This window comes from Hemiscyllium ocellatum, chromosome 3, assembly GCF_020745735.1.
Source record: "Hemiscyllium ocellatum isolate sHemOce1 chromosome 3, sHemOce1.pat.X.cur, whole genome shotgun sequence".
Classification (NCBI taxonomy): Eukaryota; Metazoa; Chordata; class Chondrichthyes; order Orectolobiformes; family Hemiscylliidae; genus Hemiscyllium; species Hemiscyllium ocellatum.
This window is the reverse complement of record NC_083403.1, coordinates 8,488,624-8,510,543: the sequence shown is the minus strand read 5'-3', so window position 1 is coordinate 8,510,543 and position 21,920 is coordinate 8,488,624. Positions and strand designations below refer to the sequence as shown.

Genomic DNA, 21,920 nt, shown 5'->3' with positions numbered 1-21,920 from the left:
CACACAACAGCAGGTTATAGTACAACAGGTTTATTTGGAAGCACTAGCTTTCAGAGCGCTGCTCCTTCATCAGAGGGTTGTGGAAGGAAGGAGCAACACTCTGAAAGCTAGTGCTTCCAAATAAACCTGGTGTTGTGAGATTTGTAACTTTGCCCACCCTGGCATCTCCAAATCATCTGTTAAGCTTTTCATTCCTGGGACCATTCTTATGAACCTCCTCTGAACATGCTCCTGGGCCAGTATATCCTTCCTGAGATACGGGGTCCAAAACTGCGCATAATTCTCCAACTGTGGTCTGACCAGAGCCTTATAGAGCCTCAGAAGTGCGGAAGTACTCAAAAGTACATCAGAAGTACATCTGGAAATGTGGTGGAGGCAGTTTCAATTGAGGCGTCAAGAGGCCATTAAATGATTATTTGAATAGAAACATTGTGCAAGGTTGCAGGAAAAAGGCTGGGGAATGACACTAGGTTGAAATATTAATTTGGACTGCAGGTACTGACACAATTAGCTGAATAGCCTCCTTCTATACTGTCACAGTTCTGTGATTCTGAGATTCTGTGATTACATGATACTCCGCAATCCCCAAATCAATCAGTCTCCTTTGGACCCTTTGCATGTGGGAATGAGAAATGCCCTGACTTTACCTGTTTCTCAGTAAGGATCACACGTCCAAGCAACTGGTTCTCAAGACCTTTAATGGTTACGGTGAAGTCAATGATGGATGTCTTGGCACTAATTTCCGGAGTGTAGGCTGGGTTTGGAAGTTTTGTAGTAATGTAGAACATGAAACCAGCCATGACATCAGTTTCTTTATCACCCACTTTCACCTGTAAAATCAAAAACAAAACATTTTATAGATAGTAATACTGACTTTATGTATTTTATTCCCTCTCTTCTCATGGTGTAAGGTCTTTTGTTATCCGCACTGGACCATGAAATGGAATAATATGGGGCAGCACGGTGGCTTAGTGGTTAGCACTACTACCTCACAGCACAAGGGACCCAGGTTAGATCCATGCCTTGGGCAACTGTCTGTGGAGTTTGCACATTCATCCCCATATCTGCGTGGGTTTCCTCCGGGTTCTCTGGTTTTCTCCCACAATCCAAAGATGTGCAGGTTAGTTAAATTGGCCATGCTAAATTGCCTCATAGTGTTCAGGGATAAGTAGGTTAGGTGTATTAGTCTGTCTGGGGTAAATGAAGGGGAATGGGTCTGGGTGGGTTACTCTTCGGAGGGTCAGTATGGACTTATTGGACTAAAGCGCCTATTTCCACACTGTAGGGATTTTATGTCTAAAACATCAGTTCACTTTTGAACATGTGATTTATTGTAAAGCTCCCCTATTGAATAAATCATCAGAGACCAGACAAAAGACACTGGGTTTCTATTGAACAAACAAAAACATTAACCAGTAACTTTTTTATGGTAACAACTGGAAGCAGCTCTCAAAATACCATAATCATTTTTCAGTGGTTTGATAAATTATCTAAAACAAAAAGGAAATATATCCTTAAAATTAATAACAAACACAGAAGCATTTTGCTTTTATGTTCTTAAAATTGTTTGCTGGCCCCCTTAGGAAACTGAATCCAGTCTAGCAGATTCCATAGATCAGGTTTTACCAAGAATTACACCTATTTTCCATTTGTTATATTTTCTGACTTAGTTAAGAAACAATTCCTATTGAAGACATGCAGTTAATGAGGAATTTCAGTGCATTTTCCTTATGTCCTTACTGGCTGTCTTATGCCACTTAACTATTAGGAGCTTTCTCAGAGGTACTCCAGTTAGTTAGCATGCATTGAATAGATATACAAAGTTAAAAATCACACAACACCAGGTTATAGTCCTTTTTGCCAGCTGATCTGCTGAACTGCAAACATGATTTGATTACTTTGTTCGATCCTTGACGATACAGGTTATCAAGGCCACTTCAGAGGGCAGTTAAGAGGCAACTATATTGCTGTTAGTCTTTTCCTAATGGACATTAGTGAACTAGATGAGCTTTTACAACAATTGACAATGCCTACATGATTTCTGTTAGACTAGTTCTTAACTCCAAAATTTCAAAAAAATTCAGATTCTCTATCTGGCATGGTGGGATTTAAACCCATGTCCCAAAGAATTGAATTGGTCCAGTGGATTTCAAGCCCAGTTACCACTTTGTCACTGCACCCTGAAATTCCTGATGTGCATTTTTCCATTTAGCTGCCAACCTTCTTGGCATAAGTTCAATCTCAAACACCTACTGGAGTTAAAGACCACATTTCCTACCACAAATGATAAGTCAGTGATTAGCTCTCTGCCTTATTACAGATTGAAAGAAAGCCTGTCCAAAACATGAATGCTAAAGGACCTTTAACTATTTATTTTAGAGTAGAGTAGACTTAATGATGGTCTGATGGAAGTCTATAAACTAACGGGCAATACGGAGACACTGCTGATGAACTATTTCTGTGTAATAAATGGGAAAGGATTAGGGATAGAAGTTCAAAAATATAAATAAACTGCATACTAGATCCTTTTTCTTTTCCTAAGAGTAATGAGATCCTGGAATACATCATCAGCTGGGGGGTAGTGAGATGGTACTGCATTTACAACTTGAAGAAGGAAATGCTCTGAATTTTACTGGGGCTGAGATTGCAGAGAGTAATTAGGAAGTTAATTATAATTTGGTGGGGTCAGCCTGTTATTTTCTGTTTAACAATTCATAAAACTGAGAAATCATGCAAAGATAAAGCAGTAACTAATGGAACAGTTTTCTGTTTGTTAGCTCTCAAACAAACCCTTGTGTTAAAACAGATCTCTGGGAATAACTGGAAACTGGTGGCTGTCCTATCCTTGGATTTCAAGTAGGCTTTTGATAAGGTTTCCAATCTATAAAATTCTAACAGAACTAGACAGGATGTTCCTGTTAGGGAGTCAGAACTAAGACTCACAGTCCAAGGATATAAGGTAAACCAATTAGGACTGAGATGGAGAAAAATATCTTCACTGAGAGAGTGCTCAGCATGTGGATTCATTACCACAGAAAGCAGTTAAGGTCTAATCATTGTATAACCTCAAAAAGGAGATTGATACAGCACGTTAAGCTACAGAAATCAAAGGAGAAGGGAGGAAAAGCAGGAACAGACTAATGAATTATATGATCAGCTATGATCATAATGAAAGGTGGAGTAGGCTTGAAGGGCCGAATAGGAGAAAGTGAGGACTGCAGATGCTGGAGATCAGAGCTGAAAATGTGTTGCTGAAGGGCCGAATGGCCTACTTTTGTTCCTATTTTCTATTTTTATGAATGATATTGCCACTTGTTAGCCTGAAGCTGGATATTGTCCAGATCTTGTTGCATTTGGACATGGCCTACTTCAGTATCTGAAGAATCATGAGTGGTGTTGAACATTGCAGGCATCAGTGAACATCCTCACTTCTGACCTTATTATTAAGGGAAAGTCCAATGAATTGATTTATATTACATAGTGAGAAAATCAAACTGGAAGAAGTTGGATGTGAATGCCTGCAATGATGCAGATGGTAATGACATACCTTTACTAAATCAGCTCACCTTGAATGTGGTCCCAGATTTGATGAAATTTTTCTCCAGCACATTGTCCAGTGCAGGATCCAATTCTTCCTGCACATCTTCCAATAGCAGAGGACGTCCAAGTGAAAGAGCATCCTCCAGGTGATTCCGGAAATACTTGTGATTGAGCGATGTTACCTTTGTAACAAAAGTAATTTGTGTTTGTAGCTCAAACTCCACTCCCCCCATGCTTTAAATGCACTGACTGCAGTGTTGTTACATCTTTACAATGTGTCATGCAGCTAGAAGATGGTAACATATTTAAGCATGCTTATGTCTTTTAAGGCAGCTAGCCATATCTTTTTAGACACATTTGAAAATTGCCTTGATATGGAGTGGCATCAGTGAGACAGTCTATTGATAGCTGCTCATTTTTCAGAGGAGAAAAATGTACAAGCAGTTAAAAATTACTACCAGGGTCTTAAAAATATTTCAGATATATTTTAAAATATTAATAAAGATTATCAAGTTACTAGCCAGAATAATAATTTAACTTTACTTTCAGAAATTAACATCTAACCTTTCAGTATATGACCTAATCCATTAAGTTTCTGAATTTTCATCAATATGCAGCTTCAGAGTTTGGAAATACATTTCCCTAGATTTCCATAATTATTAATGCATTAGCCCATTGGCATTATGGTAACTAGGTGAGCTGACACTCACATAGCTAAGCCATACCGACAAAGTCAAGGTTTAATCCAAGGTTTGTGCTCAGTTAGTTGAACCACATATCCAAAGGATAAAGAGGTAATAAAATTAGACTCCATTCTCCAGATCATGAAGAGAAAGCCCCATTCTTTACTATCATCCAGAAAATTCCTATGAAACTGTTCATGTGTAGATACTGAATGGGGAGAGAATCGAGCTCCCCAGTCTATTGACTTGCTGACATTCAATGTTGTGATTTATTTGTGAATAGTGACTACTTGAATAATTCATAAATTCATAGAGATGTACAGCATGGAAAAGACCCTTCAATCCAATCCTTCCATGCTGACCAGATATCCCAACCCAATCTAGTCCCACCTGCCAGCACCCGGCCCATATCCCTCCAAACCCTTCCTGTTCATATACCCATCCAAATGCTTCTTAAATGTTGCATTTGTACCAGCCTCCACCACTTCCTCTGGCAGCTCATCCCATACCCGTACCACCGTCTGCGTGAAAAAGTTGCCCCTTAGGTCTCTTTTATATCTTTCCCCTCACACCCTAAACCTATGCCCTCTAGTCTGGACTCCCTGACCGCAGGGAAAGGACTTTGTCTATTATTCCTATCCATGCCCTTCATAATTTTGTAAATCTCTATAAGGTCACCCCTCAGCCTCCGACACTCCAGTGAAAACAGCCCCAGCCTGTTCAGCCTCTCCCCATTGCTCAAATCCCTCAACCCTGGCAACATCTTTGTAAATCTTTTCTGAACTCTTTCAAGTTTCACAACATCTTTCCGATAGGTAGGAGACCAGAATTGCATGCAATATTCCAACAGTAGCCTAACCAATGTCCTGTACAGCCTCAATATGGCCTCCCAACTCCTATACTCAATAGTCTGACCAATAAAGGAAAGCATATCAAACGCCTTCTACACTATCCTACCTACCTGCAACTATGGAATCAAAATCTTCAGCAAAGAAGGAGAGAAAAGTGGAGAAAGAAAATAATGTGGCATTGATTTGTGGTAGTCAATTATTTTATGTTCATGATCAGTATACTGCTTCACATACTGAATACATGTTGAAAAAATCTGTCCTTTCCTACCTGCAGTTCATTATGTTTCTCCTTCTTTTTGATCCAGGTTTTACCCTGTGTTTGAGGGTCAATGAGAAGTGGATACCTGGTTGCTTTGGTAACAATGATGCCATTCTGAACTGACAGGTCATCACTTGGTAATCCTTGTAGGCTCCATTCACCAATCTGAGAAGTTAGAATTGCACAGAATTAAAAAGAACATTTTTTGAAATAATTCTAGCCACCAATACTGATCATTCAATGATTACTGAGGGACCATGCCAAAATTAATTTGGAAGAGATTGTATTAGACACTGCAATGTAGTTAATGGTAGCAAGCAGCCCAGTAATTACAGTACTGAAGCAGCGGTCTAGAGAATCTTTCATATATAAGGGGCTAAACTGAAATCCATTAACCTGGTATCTGCAAACAAAAATGACAAGAAAGCTACTGAATTGTTGTAAACATTTATAAAATTGTAAATGTTGAGAAATGTCCTTCAAGTGACAGATATAATTTCCACACCTCATATTGTGACTTAAAGTGACTTCAAATTCTCATGGCATAGTTGACATTTAATGGACAAAGGAAAAAAACTGTCTTGTCAGCATTCTTTTTCTTAGGCAGCCCATTGAATATGATCATTTCCCCCTGTGGTTCAATATGTTTTGAGGAGATGGGCCAAATCAATTGGGTGTCTGCAAAACATATTTAGGAGACTGTGATTATGCGTTATATAATTTGACTTGGTTATTGTAAAGTAACAATTCAAGGTAGGAACAACTAACTTGAGAGAAAGCTAAAATTACTGAGTGAAAATGCATCTGGCTCAGATCAATTGAAATGAATGATTTGCTGGCAAAACAGGATCTGAATAATGGGCTGCCTTTTGAATGGATGCAGATGGGCACATACGCGGTCTTTTGTCATTAAGGTACGGGAGCACAAACAAATTCAGAGTTTACTTGCCAATAAAAGAGATAGAGATAAAAATGAAAAAAAATGTAATTTTAACAGACGTGAGGTGGGCAAATACCTATATTGAGTTTTGAATTCCCACAGTATTATTGAAAATACAAATAAGAAAAGCAAACAGAGAATGTAAGAGACAAGCAACTAATATAAAAAGGAACCCAAATGGGGTATGGGAGCCAGGAGAGAATACGTGAGAGTAATAGAATGATGTGCAAAATACTTAGACAAATAAGATAAGTAGAGCACTGAAAATCAGTCAGTAAAGTCAGGTTAAAGCAGAAAGTAATGAAATCAAATCAGGATTTCTGTGCATTATGGAAATGCATGAAGTACAGTAAATAAGATTGGGGAGTCACAGGTACATATTATCATGCAGAAATATGATATTGTGGTGATAACAGAGACCTTGCCAAGGGTAAAGCAAGGTGTTGAATATTCCTGTTTGGAATGATAGAAAGGAAGGAAAGGAGGAAGGGTAGTATTGCTTAAGCAGTAAATTACAGTGCTGGGAAAAGAACATGGCGCAGAGAGTTGAGCACAGATCAATCTAGTTTGACCTAAAGAAAAAAAGGGGTGTAATTAGTTTCCTCGGAAGTCTGTAAAACATTAACTTGTGGGAAGATGTGAGGAAACAAACCTGCAGGAAAATTTCAGAAAGGTGCCAACATTAACAGGTGATAATATTGAGGAACTTTAACTACCCAGCCAACTGTCAATAAATGAAAAAAAAAATCAACTACAAAAGAGGACATTTCTAAGGTAACTGACAAAGGAAACAATGGTGAAATGAGGAAACGCTTTTGAATGTTACGAACAATTAGGATTTAGAATTCAGTGCCTGAGAATGTGATGAAGTAAGTTCAAGTGATTCCAAGAAGACATTAATAATTCCATTAAAATCATAGGAAACAAAAGTATTTGTTACATTTTATATCCCACTTCTAATAATTACATAGTTCTGTGTGGCTGTAAAAATAATCAAACACTTTAGTTGATAGACAGATTGCCTCATCGTTGAAAAAAGCATTCCTTCAGACAGTTACAAATGAAGCATATGATGACAGTGCAATAACAGCTATAAATAAACACCAAACCAAGGCAGAAAATTATCAATTGAGAGGGTATGTCGTTGAGGTGTGCAAAGGTTGTGATCTGTCATTAAGACTGAGTGTAATAAACACTTAATATCACGTAACTCTGAGCCAATCTCACCATAGCCTGGTCCACCAAGAAGGCTATAATGTTTAAACTATCCGTATATGGAATCCTCTTCTTCTGGAGCTCTGCTTCCCAGATTACTTTCAGTAATATATCTCTGAATGTTTGATTGAAGGGACCACTATACGAAAGAAAACCAGTAGCCAATAGCACATCTCCCACCAACCTAGAATACAAGAGATGCAAAGAAATCAGCGTAAAGCATGTCAGTGTAAAGTAAAACAAGTACATTGATATAAAGTAGGAAATGGAAAAGATAATAGCAGGAATGTTTTTTCAATTGTTTAGACACACAAAATGTAAAGATTATTAAAACAAAGACATGAAGTCAAAGCTGATGGACACCAAGTCAAAACCGGAAAGGGAACAAATACCTCCAGTTAGACCATGTTGGCTTCAAAGGACAGTGAGATCCAGAAATTCATAAGGACCTCCACTGGTCTGGGCCTGTCTTTATTATTGTGCATAGTTTGCTCTGCAATAATTAAAGAGGGAGATGGCCCACTGGTATTATCAGGAAAATATTAATCAAGAAACTCAGCTAACGTCTGGGGATATGAGTTTAAATCTTGTCGTGGCAAATGAATTAAAAACTAATCTTGAATTAAGAACCTAATGATAACCATGAATCCACTGAGATTGTCAGAATAACCCATCTGATTAATTAATGTTCCTAAGGCAAGGAAATCTGCCATCCTCAGTTGGTCTGGCCTATGTGTGATGGTAGATCCACAGCAATATGGTTGACTCTTGACTGGACTCTGAATTGGACTACTCGATTACATCAATTGACCCAAACTCGAAACAAAGAATGGAAGTGGATGGGACCGCTTGGCATTAACATAAATACTGGAAACAACAAATGAGAAAAGAAGGCTGTAGACCCTGCAAAGTCCTCCTTACTAATATCACAGGGGTACTATCTCGGAATTACAAACAATATCCCAGATAGTGCCATCACCATCCCTAAGCAGTAAGCTGTGCATGGTTAGGAAGATGAAATCCCATCCAGTGGGAGACATAGCTCAAATCAGTACATAGTTCACAGAGTATGGAGGTGTCATGGGAATTCAGTGCAAGGGAGAATAGGTGCTTTTTGCTTACTTTTTTGTCTCATAGCTTGAAAGTGTTTTTTTAATTAGATAAATTGAAGCTCAGGTTAGGGGTCAATGACAAAAGAGTGACATCACATAAACTATAAGTTCATTGGTTTATAATAGCTACTAATTTGACAGTAAATTACAGGTTACTTTCAGATTGAAGATAAATAAGGGAAATATTTACAGGTTATAAACTAATAGACCAGTTGGATTTAAAAAAAACATTAAGAATTAAGTAAATAATGGAGAGCTGCAGGGCCAGGCGATGTGTTATAACTGTACAATGTGGGTGCTGGTGAGCCCCATTGAGGTTCATCGTGACTACATTGGCAGCAAGTGTTGGTTGCTTGAGGAACTCTGGCTCAGAGCTGATGAGCTACAATCCAACTTTCAAACACTTTGACACATGAGGGATGGAGAAAGGTACCTGAATGCTGTGCTTCAGCAAGTGGTCACCCTTAGATTAACTAGTTGGAGTCAGTCAGTTGTCAGGGGCAGGAGGGTGTAAGTATGAGCGAGACATGGAGGAGGATCCAGGAGGTTGTGCTGAAGGAGCCTCAGTCCTTGAGCTTGACTAACAGATTTGAGATTCTTGCTCTCTGTGGGGACGAGAGCAGGGGCTGTGAGGAGGATGAGCAAACTGACCAAAGCACTGTGGTACAGGGAGCCATTCAAGAGAGGGAAGAAAAGAGAAATGAATTTGTAATTGCGGATAGCATACTCCAGGGAATAACCACTGCTCTCTGTGACCAGGATCGAGAGTCCCCAAAGGCTGTGTTGCCTGCCTGGTGCCCAGGTTCAGGATATCTTTTCTCAGCTGCAGAGGAACTTGGAGCGGAAGGGAAAAGATCCTGTGGTTATAGTCCATGTAGCTACCAACAATACAGGTAGTTAGGGGAAAGAAGCTCTGCTGGAGGAATCTGAGCAGCTAGGGACTAAATGAAAAAAGCAGAAACAAAAAAGTAATGATCTCCAGATTACTACCTGAGCCAATTGGCGCAGGGCTAATTGGCACAGGGTCAACAATATTAAAGATATATTGTACAATATCTCATGGTTCAAAGACTGATGTGGGAGAAATGGGCTAGAAAAGAATTTGAGCGACACTGGAACCAATACTGGGGAGAAAGGGAGCTGTTCCCATAGGACAGGCTTCACCTAAATAAAGCTAGAATCAAAGTCTGCCTAATCACATAACTAGGGCTGTGGATAGGGCTTTATACTGAATAATGTGGGGGTGGATTCAGTTGAATGAAAAGGAGTTAAAGGTGGGGAGGGTTCACCAGAGTTTATTGAAGTTTTCAGAATAAGGAGTAGGACAGACGGTATGGAAAGGGTCAGGAATCTAACTTAAGGCAACGCAGGCAAGAAAACAACTATGAGAAGGGGGGGCAGTCAATGGAGGACTGAGCATATTGTACTTAAATACACACAGCATATGAAACTAGGTAAATGGACCTTGTAGTGTAGATTAAAATTGGTAGGTATGATGTCATGGATTTCACAGAGGTGTGGCTGCGAGGGGATCAGGATTGGGGAATACATATCCAAAGATATACATCCTCTCGAAAGGACTTACAGATGGAAGAGGGAGTGGGATTGCCTTGTTTGTAAGAAATTAAACTAAATCAATAGTAAAAAATGATATAAAGTCAATAGTCGTAGAATCTGTGTGGGTAGAGTTGAGGAACTGCATAGGAGAAAATAGTCTGATGAGAATTGTATACAGGCTTCCTTGTAGTAGTCAGGATGTAGGGAAAAAATAAATCAGGAGACAGAAAGGCATGAAGGCAGAAACGCTTCATTACAATAGTCACATGGTGCTCCCATACTTAGAAGGACTGGGAAAATCAGTTTGGTGATAGATCTCAAGGAAAGGAATTTGAAGAATATTTATGAGATGTTTCTTTGGAGCAACTTATGGTACAGCCCCGAGAGAACAGGCAATTCTGGATTTGGTGTAATGATCAGATGTGAACTGTGCAGATCATTCACCTTCTTCTGCATTAGGTGCCACTTCTCTAATTCCTGTCTGCAATTCTGATCTCCTGTTTGACCTCGGTTGAGGTCTAATGGGAAGACATTGTTCACCCATCAGTTAAGAAGAAGAGCTTCTTTCTGGCCAAGACGGCCTGGAGTAGATTACCTCATGAGGCCTCAGTGAAGTGAGGTACAACATTTTGACAGGGTGAAGCCATCTCTAGAGGAGACAAGAAAGCTCTTATTGTGTTCCTGATTTGCAATGAAGGATAGGATGCCAAAATGACACTTAAACATGGCACTAGGATCTTTGAGTCATGAAGGTGCAGCCCACCAGCTGCATGAGACATGCTTTAGGGTTTTCTATTTTTTTAGCCTACATAACATAGGCCACAGAGACTTTAGTTCTTGTTATAAAAACATAGAAACAAGGAGTAGGAGGAGGCCATTTGGCCCTGTCAGCCTGCTCCAATATTTGATATGAACAAGGCGCTAGGTTACCTGGGTAAGGTTTTTTTTCTCCCCTTATTTAAACGCGCAGGCGAGTCACCCGAGGCACTACACGAGTAGTGCCTCCCACCCTTCCACCTCCTCTAACCTAATAATAAGACCAATTGTGACTAGCGGGTAAGTGCTGCATTTTCCTTGTTTGTTTCTTTAGATTTAGTTGGTTTTTGTTGTTTTTTTTTAAGGAAAGCTTACTTTTAGAGGGATGGCAGTGCAGAGAGGGCAATGTTCCTCTTGCAACATGTATGAGGTGAGGGAAGCCATTAGCGTCCCTGCTGAGTACACTTGCAAGAAGTGCACCCAGCTCCAGCTCCTCCAAACCCGTGTTAGGGAACTGGAGCTGGAGTTGGATGAACTGCGGATCATTCGGGAGGCAGAGGAGGTCATAGATCGGAGCTTTAGGCAAGTAGTTACTCCGAAAGTTCAAGATAGATGGGTGACAGTGAGGGGGAGTGGGAGGAGGAAGCCAGTGCAGGGACCCCCTGCGGTCATTCCCCTCAAGAACAAGTATACCGTTTTGGATACTTGTGGGGGGGATGACTTACCAGGGGCAAGCAACGAGGTTCAGGCCTCTGGCACGGAGCCTGGCCCCGTTGCTCAGAAGGGTAGGGTGGAGAAAGGTAGAGCAATTGTTCTTGGGGACTCGATAGTGAGGGGTACAGACAGACGGTTTTGTGGGGGCGACAGGGACTCACGTTTGGTATGTTGCCTCCCAGGTGCAAGGGTACGTGATGTCGCTGATCGTGTTTTCCGGGTCCTTAAGGGGGAGGGGGAGCAGCCCCAGATCGTGGTCCACGTTGGCACCAACGATATAGGTAGGAAGAAGGGTGAGGATGTCAGACAGGCTTTCAGGGAGCTAGGTTGGAAGCTCCGAGTTAGAACAAACAGAGTTGTAGTCTCTGGTTTGTTACCCGTGCCACGTGATAGAGAGTCGAGGAATAGGGAGAGAGAGCAGTTAAATGCGTGGCTACAGGGATGGTGCAGGAGGGAGGGATTCCGGTTTCTGGACAACTGGGGTCCTTTCTGGGGAAGGTGGGACCTCTATAAAAAGGATGGGCTACACCTGAACCTGAGGGGCACCAGTATCCTTGGGGGGAGGTTTGCTAGTGCTCTTTGGGAGGGTTTAAACTAACTCCGCGGGGGGCATGGGAACCAGGACTGTAGCTTTAGGGTACAGGACCTTGAGTGTAGGGAGGTTAGGAATAATGCAGCGATCTCTAAGGAGAGTGCCTGTAACCAGAAAGGTGGATTGAAGTGTGTATACTTCAATGCCAGAAGTATAAGGAATAAGGTAGGTGAACTTGCAGCGTGGGTTGGTACCTGGGACTTCGATGTTGTGGCCATTACAGAGACGTGGGTAGAACAGGGACATGAATGGCTGTTGCACGTTCCAGGGTTCAAATGTTTTAGTAGGATCAGACATGGGGGTAAAAAAGGGGGAGGCGTGGCATTACTTGTCAAAGACAGTATCACAGCAGTGGAATGGACGATGGAAGAGGACTTGCCATCTGAGGTAGTTTGGGCTGAGGTTAGAAATAGGAAAGGTGAGGTCACCCTGTTAGGTGTTTTCTACAGGCCTCCTAATAGTCCTAGAGAAGTAGAGGATAATATTGCGAGGATGATTCAGGAAAAGAGTGAAGGTAGCAGGGTGGTTGTTATGGGGGACTTTAACTTCCCAGATATTGACTGGGAGAGCTATAGCTCGAGTTCATTAGATGGGTCGGTGTTTGTACAATGTGTGCAGGAGGGTTTCCTGACACAATATGTCGACAGGCCAACAAGAGGGGAGGCTATATTGGATTTGGTTCTAGGTAATGAACCAGGCCAGGTGTTAGACTTGGAGGTAGGTGAGCACTTCGGGGACAGTGACCACAACTCGGTGACTTTTACTTTAGTGATGGAGAGGGATAATCGTGCGCCGCAGGGCAAGAGCTATAGCTGGGGGCAGGGAAATTATGATGCAGTGAGGCATGACTTAGGATGTGTGGATTGGAAAAACAGGCTTCAAGAGAAGAACACTAATGAGATGTGGGGATTGTTCAAGGAGCAGCTACTGCGTGTCCTCGATAGGTATGTACCAGTCAGGCATGGTGTAAAGGGCCTTGTGAGGCAGCCGTGGTTTAGTAAGGAATTGGAGTCCCTTGTGAAAGGGAAGAAGGCGGCATATGTAAAGATGAGGCGTGAAGGTTCAGTTGGGGCGATTGAGAGTTATAAGGTAGCCAGGAAGGAGCTAAAGAGGGAGCTAAGAGAAGTGAGAAGGGGACATGAAAAGTCTTTAGCTGGTAGGATTAGGGAAAACCCAAAGGCTTTCTATAGGTATGTCAAGAATAAAAGGATGACTAGGGTAGGTATCGGTCCAGTCAAGGATAGTAGTGGGAAGTTGTGTGTGGAGGCGGAGGAGATTGGAGAGACATTAAATCAGTACTTTTCATCAGTATTCACTCAGGAACAGGACACTGTTGCTGATGTGAATATGGAATCACAAATAATTAGAATGGATGCCCTGGAAATATGCAGGGAAGAGGTTTTGGGAATATTGGAAAGGATGAATATAGATAAGTCTCCTGGGCCTGATGGCATTTACCCCAGGATCCTATGGGAAGCTAGGGAGGAGATAGCAGAGCCATTGGCCTGGATCTTTATGTCGTCATTGTCAACGGGAATAGTAAAAAATGAGGTCTGCAGATGCTGGAGATCACAGCTGCAAATGTGTTGCTGGTCAAAGCACAGCAGGTTAGGCAGCATCTCAGGAATAGAGAATTCGACGTTTCGAGCATAAGCCCTTCATCAGGAATAAGAGAGAGAGAGCCAAGCCGGCTGAGATAAAAGGTAGGGAGGAGGGACTAGGGGGAGGGGCGATGGAGGTGGGATAGGTGGAAGGAGGTCAAGGTGAGGGTGATAGGCCGGAGTGGGGTGGGGGCGGAGAGGTCAGGAAGAGGATTGCAGGTTAGGAGGGCGGTGCTGAGTTGAGGGAACCGACTGAGACAAGGTGGGGGGAGGGGAAATGAGGAAGCTGGAGAAATCTGAATTCATACCTTGTGGTTGGAGGGTTCCCAGGCGGAAGATGAGGCGCTCCTCCTCCAGCCGTCGTGTAGTTGTGTTCTGCCGGTGGAGGAGTCCAAGGACCTGCATGTCCTCGGTGGAGTGGGAGGGGGAGTTAAAGTGTTGAGCCACGGGGTGATTGGGTTGGTTGGTTCGGGCGGCCCAGAGGTGTTCTCTGAAGCGTTCCGCAAGTAAGCGGCCTGTCTCACCAATATAGAGGAGGCCACATCGGGTGCAGCGGATGCAATAGATGATGTGTGTGGAGGTACAGGTGAACTTGTGGCGGATATGGAAGGATCCCTTGGGGCCTTGGAGGGACGTGAGTGTGGAGGTGTGGGCGCAAGTTTTACATTTCCTGCGGTTGCAGGGGAAGGTGCCGGGGGTGGAGGTTGGGTTGGTGGGGGGTGTGGATCTGACAAGGGAGTCACGAAGGGAGTGGTCCTTTTGACCAGCAACGGGAATAGTACCAGAGGACTGGAGGATAGCGAATGTGGTCCCATTGTTCAAGAAAGGGAGTAGGGATAGCCCTGGTAACTATAGGCCAGTGAGTCTGACTTCAGTGGTGGGCAAAGTCTTAGAGAGAATGGTAAGGGATAAGATTTATGAACATCTGGGTAGGAATAACGTGATCAGGGATAGCCAGCATGGTTTTGTGAAGGGCAGGTCGTGCCTCACAAACCTTATTGAGTTCTTTGAGAAGGTGACTAAGGAAGTGGATGAGGGTAAAGCAGTAGATGTTGTGTATATGGATTTTAGTAAGGCGTTCGATAAGGTTCCCCATGGTAGGCTAATGCTAAAACTTCGGAAGTATGGCATTGAGGATACATTAGAGGTTTGGATTAGGAATTGGCTGGCTGGAAGGAGACAGAGGGTAGTAGTTGATGGATTATGTTCATCTTGGAGCGCAGTTACTAGCGGTGTACCACAAGGATCTGTTTTGGGACCATTGCTTTTTGTTATCTTTATAAATGATCTAGAGGAAGGACTTGAAAGCTGGGTAAGCAAGTTTGCGGATGACACAAAAGTCGGTGGAGTTGTGGATAGTGAGGAAGGAAGTGGTAGGTTACAGCGGGATATAGATAAGTTGCAGAGCTGGGCGGAAATGTGGCAAATGGAATTCAATGTAGCTAAGTGCGAAGTCGTTCACTTTGGTAGGAATAACAAGATGATGGATTACTGGGCTAATGGTAGGCTACTTGGTAGTGTGGATGAGCAGAGGGATCTTGGTGTCTATGTACACAGATCTCTGAAAGTTGCCACCCAGGTAAATAGTGCTGTGAGGAAGGCATATGGTGTACTGGGCTTTATTGGCAGAGGAATTGAGTTCCGGAGTCCTGAGGTCATGTTGCAGTTGTATAAGACTCTGGTGAGGCCTCATCTGGAGTATTGTGTGCAGTTTTGGTCGCCATACTATAGGAAGGATGTGGAAGCTTTAGAACGAGTGCAGAGGAGGTTTACCAGGATGTTGCCTGGAATGGTAGGAAAATCTTATGAGGAAAGGCTGAGGCACTTGGGGCTGTTCTCATTGGAGAAGAGAAGGTTTAGGGGAGATCTGATAGAAGTGTATAAGATGATTAGGGGTTTAGATAGGGTAGATACTAAGAACCTTTTACCGCTAATGGAGTCAGGTGTTACTAGGGGACATAGCTTTAAATTAAGGGGTGGTAGGTATAGGACAGATGTTAGGGGTAGATTCTTCACACAGCGGGTTGTGAGTTCATGGAATGCCCTGCCCGTATCAGTGGTGAACTCTCCTTCTTTATGGTCATTTAAGCGGGCATTGGATAGGCATTTGGAAGTTATTGGGCTAGTATAGGTTAGGTAGGATTCGGTCGGCGCAACATCGAGGGCCGAAGGGCCTGTACTGCGCTGTATCCTTCTATGTTCTAAGACTGATCCTTTATCTCAATGATATTTCTCTGTTTTCTCCCAATGCCCTGAACATCTCAAAATGTATCTATCTTTTTCTTGAAACAGGTGTCTTATTTTTCTTTCAATGATTACTGTTTACCTGGCCAGACCATCAGAGATATAGTCTGGTTTCTGTGCTTACTAATGTTAATGAGATTACAAACATTTATCTGACTGATTGGAGATGTCACACTGATTCTATTGCACAGAAAGGATGACTGAAGGTAAGGCAGGTACCTTTATATCAGAATGTCACGTATTGTGATGTATGCAATTGTCTTTTATAGTTTCACAGAATCTGGCTAAAAAGCACAGAAACAGACCCTTTGATTCAACCAGTCCAACTCAAACATAATCCCAAACTAAACTAATCCCAACTACCTGTGTTTGACCCATATCCATCCATTTTAAATGTTGTAACTGTTTGTGCATCCATCACTTCATCTGAATGTTTATTCCACACATGAACCGCTCTCTGTGTAAACAAAAATGCCCATGCCTTTTTAAAATCTTTCTCATCTCACCTTAAAAAATATTGCCCCACACTATGGAAAATACACCAGCCATTCATCTTATATATTATATCTTATATACTCCTCATTATTTTATAAACCTCTATAAGGTCAGCTCTCAAGCTTGTGCGTTCCAATGAAAAATGTCCCAGCCTATCCAGCCCCTTCTTATAACTCAAACCACCCATTCCTGGCAACATCCTGGTAAATCTCTGCTGAACCCTCTCCAACATGTCCAATAATATCCTTCCTATAATAGGGTGTCCATAACTGGACACAGAACCTCATAAGAGAGTTAAAATCACACAACGCCAGATTATGGTCCAACAGGTTTATTTGGAAGCACTAGGTTTCTGAGCACTGCTCCTTACCACCTGATGAAGGAGCAGCCCTCTGAAAGCTAGTGCTTCCAAATGAACCTGTGAGACAAAAACCTGGTGTTGGGGGATTTTCATTGTTGTACACCTAGTCCAACACTGGCACCTCCAAATTACGGCATAATGGACCTCCCCAGCTTCCTGTAAAACCTTAACACAATGTCCCAACTCCTACACTCAAGAGTCTGAGCAATGAAAGTACATATGCTAAACACCTTCTTAACCACCTGTATGAGGTGTAAGCTTCAAAGAATTATGTACCTGAACCCCTAGCTCTCTCTGTTTAACAACACTCTTCAGGGACATGCCATTAATTATATAGGTCCTGCCCTTGTCTGTTTTACCAAAATGCAATACCTTACATTTATCCAAATTCAACTCCATCTGCCACTCCACAACTCATTGATCCAATTGATCAAGACCTTTTTGGAATCTTTGATAACCTTCTTTACTGAAAACAGTGTTGCTGGAAATGCGCAGCAGGTCAGGCAGCATCCAAGGAGCAGGTGAATCGACGTTTCGGGCATAAGCTCTTCTTCAGGAATGAGGAAAGTGTGCCAAGCAGGCTAAGATAAAAGGTAGGGAGGAGAGACTTGGGGGAGGGGCGTTGCGAATGCCATAGGTGGAAGAAGGTTAAGGTAAGGGTGATAGGCCGGAGAGGGGGTGGGGGCGGAGAGGTCAGGAAGATGATTGCAGGTCAAGAAGGCGGTGCTGTGTCCGAGGGTTGGGACTGAGATAAGGTGGGGGGAGGGGAAATGAGGAAGTTGGAGAAATCTGCATCCATCCCTTGAGGTTGGAGAGTTCCAACTTCTCTTTCCAATTCTCCCACTTCCTCTAAACCAAAGGAGTAGCCATGGGCACCCGCATGGGCCCCAGCTATGCCTGTCTCTTCAGCGGATATGTGGAACAGTCCATCTTCTGCAGCTACACTGGCACCACCCTCCACCTTTTCCTCCGCTACATCGATGACTGTATCGGCGCTACCTCATGCTCCCACGAGGAGGTTGAACAGTCCATCCACTTTACTAACACCTTCCACCCTGACCTCAAATTTACCTGGACTGTCTCAGACTCCTCCCTCCCCTTCCTAGACCTCTCCATTTCTATCTCGGACGACCGACTCAACACGGACATTTACTACAAACCGACCGACTCCCACAGCTACCTAGATTACCTACTCCCACCCTGCCCCCTGTAAAAACGCCATCCCATATTCCCAATTCCTTCGCCTTCGCCGCACCTGCTCCCAGGAGGACTAATTCCAACACCGCACAGCCCAGATGGCCTCCTTTGTCAAAGACCGCAATTTCCCCTCAGACGTGGTTGATGATGCTCTCCACCGCATCTCCTCCACTTCCCGCTCCTCCGCCCTTGAACCCCGCCCCTCAAATTGCCACCAGGACAGAACCCCACTGGTCCTCACCTACCACCCCACCAACCTCCAGATACATCGAATCATCCTACGTCATTTCTGCCACCTCCAAACAGACCTCACCACCAAGGATATATTTCCCTCCCCTCCCCTATCAGCGTTCTGGAAAGACCACTCCGTCTGCGACTCCCTCGTCAGGTCCACACATCCCACAAACCCAACCTCCACTCCCGGCACCTTCCCCTGCAACCACAAGAAATCCAAAACTTGCGCCCACACCTCCCCCCTCACTTCCCTCCAAGGCCCCAAGGGATCCTTCCATATCCATCACAAGTTCACCTGCACCTCCACACACATCATTTACTGCATCCACTGCACCCGATGTGGCCTCCTCTACATTGGGTCACAGGCCCCCTACTTGCGGAACATTTCAGAGAACACGTCTGGGACACCCGCACCAACCAACCCAACCGCCCCGTGGCTGAACACTTTAACTCCCCCTCCCACTCCGTCAAGGACATGCAGGCCCTTGGCCTCCTCCATTGCCAGACCCTGGCCACACGACACCTGGAAGAAGAGCGCCTCATCTTCCGCCTAGGAACCCTCCAACCACAAGGGATGAACGCAGATTTCTCCAGCTTCCTCATTTCCCCTCCCCCCACCTTATCTCAGTCCCAACCCTCAGACTCAGCATCGCCTTCTTGACCTGCAATCTTCTTCCTGACCCCACCCCCTCTCCGGCCTATCATCATCACCTTAACCTCCTTCTACCTATGGCATTCCCAACGCCCCTCCCCCAAGTCCCTCCTCCCTACCTTTTATCTTAGCCTGAAGAAGGGCTTATGCCCGAAACGTCGATTCACCTGCTCCTTGGATGCTGCCTGACCTGCTGCGCTTTTCCAGCAACGCATTTTTCAGCTCTGATCTCCAGCACCTGCAGTCCTCACTTTCTCCTAACCTTCTTTACTATCCACTGAACTAATCCTGATGTCATCCACAAACTTACTAACCATGCTTAATATGTTCTCATCTCAATAATTCATATAAATGACAAACAAAAGTGAACTCAAAACACCTGGAGAAGGGTTACTCGAACCAAAACATTAGCTCTGATTTCTCTCCACAATTGTTTCCAGACTTGCTGAGTTTTTCCAGAAATTTCTGTTTTTGTTTCTGATTTACAGTGTCCACAGTTCTTACATTTTTTATCTCATATCCTCTCTTTGCCTTCCTGATCTCACACTTCAGAATGTCTCAACACTCTATATTGATCAAGAGATTTGAAGCCAGTTGTTCATATCTCATATACAGTTCTTTTTTAATTCTTGGCTCTAACCTCAATATCTTTATTCATCCATTGTTCTGTAATCCTACCGGCAATACCTTTCACTCTAACAGGAACATAATAATTGTGAACTTTTGTTATTACACTTTTGAAAGCCTCTCACTCCTCAGACATCCCTTTACCTGTGAAGCGTCTACTCATATAACTTTTGAAAGTTCTTGTTTCAAACCATTAAACGTTGCCTTACCCCATCCAAAACATTATTTTTTATGGAAGGCTTAACCTTTTCCATATCTATTTTAAAACAAATGTAATTATGATTATTAGACACAAAGTGCTCCCCTACTATCATTTCAGTCACTTTCCCTGTCTTATTACCCAAGAGAAGGTCAAGTTTTGCTCCGTCTTTAGTACAAACATTTGCATATTGATAAAGAAAATTTTCATGAACTCATTTGTCAAATTCTTCACCATCCAAATCTTTAACACTATAGTAGTCTGAGTCAATGTTTGGAAAATGAAAATCACCGATTATTACAACCTTATTATTCTTACAAATATCTGAGATCTCTCCACATATTGTTCCTCAATTTCCCTCTGACTATTGGGAAGATGCTGTTATCAAGGGTAAAATACATTCTGCCCTACACGTTAATGTGTAATGTGGTACTGGGATTTCAGAAATGGAGCACATACCTTCCAAAGACTGGGGGATTGTATCAAACAGCAATAAGTACAATAATATATAATGATATAATATAATGTATAACAATGTATAATTAAACTGACTACATCTAACCAGCCTAAACTTTAAAAATAGTGGTCAACATTTGATGCGATTCTCTGATTGGGCAACATTTTCTAAATAACCATGAGTGTGTGAACAATTATGCAGGCAATGAATTCAAGAGTGGTCAGACAGGCTGGTGGTGTGGTGCACTTACTTGTACTGGAAGTTACATATATTAATACACAGGGGCTTGTTCTTTGCAGACAGGAAGACCATGTACACACTGACCATGTATAAATACCTCCCTATTTTTCCCTTTTTTTAGCTTTGACAAAGCGTCAGTTAGACATGAAATGCAGCTCTTTTCTCTCCTTACAAATGCTGCCAGACCTGCTGAGATTTTCTAGCATTTTCTCCTTTGGTTGGAAGATTGGAGGTTGGCTAACGTGGTGCCACTCTTTAAGAAGGGTGGTAAGGACAACCAGGGAACTATAGAACAGTGAGCTTGATGTAAGTGGTGGGCAAGTTGTTGGAGGGAATCCTGAGTGACAGGATGTACATGTATTTGGAAAGGCAAGGACTAGTTAGGGATAGTCAACACGACTTTGTGTGTGGGAAATCATATCTCACAAACTTGATTGAGTTTTTTGAAGAAGTAACAAAGAGGATTGATGGCGGCAGAGCAGTGGACGTGATCTATATGGACTTCAGTAAGACATTCAGTAAATGTTAAATCTCATGGGATACAGAGAGAACTAGCCATTTGGATACAGAACTGGCTCAAAGGTACATGGTGGTGGAGGGTTATTTTTTCAGACTGGAGGCCTGTGACCAATGGGGTGCTACAAGGATCGGTGCTGGGTCCACTGTTTTTCATTATTTATATAAATGATTTGGATATGAACATAGGAGGTATAGTTAGTAAGTTTGCAGATGACACCAAAATTGGAGGTGTTGTAGACAGCGACGAAGGTTACCTCAGATTACAACAGGATCTCGATCAGCTGGACTAATGGGCTGAGAAGTGGTATGTGGAGTTTAATTTAGCTGAATGTGACATGCTGCATTTTGGGAAAGCAAATCTTAGCAGGACTTATACACTTAATAGTAAGGTCCTAAGGAGTGTTGTTGAACAAAGAAATTTTGGAGTGCAGATTCACATCTCCTTGAAAATAGAGTCGCAGTTAGATAAGATATGCTTTCCTTTATTGGTCAGAGTATTGAGTACAGGAGTTGGGAGGTCATGTTGCTCTGTACAGGATGTTGGTTAGGCGACGTTTGGAATATTGCGTGCAATTCTGGTCTCCTTTCTATCGAAAGGATATTGTGAAACTTGAAAGGGTTCAGAAAAGATTTACAAGGATGTTGCCAGGCTTGGAGGATTTGAGCAATAGGGAGAGATTGAATAGGATGGGGATGTTTTCCCTGGAATGTCAGAGACAGAGGGGTGACCTTATAGAGGTTTATAAAATCATGAGGGGCATGGATAGGATAAATAGGCAAAATCTCTTCAATGGGGTGGGGGAGTCCAGAACTAGAGGGCATAGACTTAGGGTGAGAGAGACTAGAATGGGTTGTGTATCTGGTCGGCATAGACG

General features: G+C 42.9%; 1 protein-coding gene across 1 annotated transcript in view; it reads right to left on the bottom strand.

Annotated features, from left to right (window-relative positions):
• Positions 1 to 21,920, bottom strand: part of LOC132834281 (dynein axonemal heavy chain 8-like) — a 1,170,382-nt gene that overhangs the window by 136,968 nt on the left and 1,011,494 nt on the right. Inside the window, exons 72-75 of the mRNA XM_060853001.1 lie at positions 7,501 to 7,672; positions 5,343 to 5,498; positions 3,567 to 3,722; positions 648 to 830 (exon numbers count right to left, since the gene is read on the bottom strand). Of these exons, the coding sequence (XP_060708984.1) occupies positions 648 to 830; positions 3,567 to 3,722; positions 5,343 to 5,498; positions 7,501 to 7,672 (667 nt within the window). The remainder of the gene's footprint in view (positions 1 to 647; positions 831 to 3,566; positions 3,723 to 5,342; positions 5,499 to 7,500; positions 7,673 to 21,920) is intronic.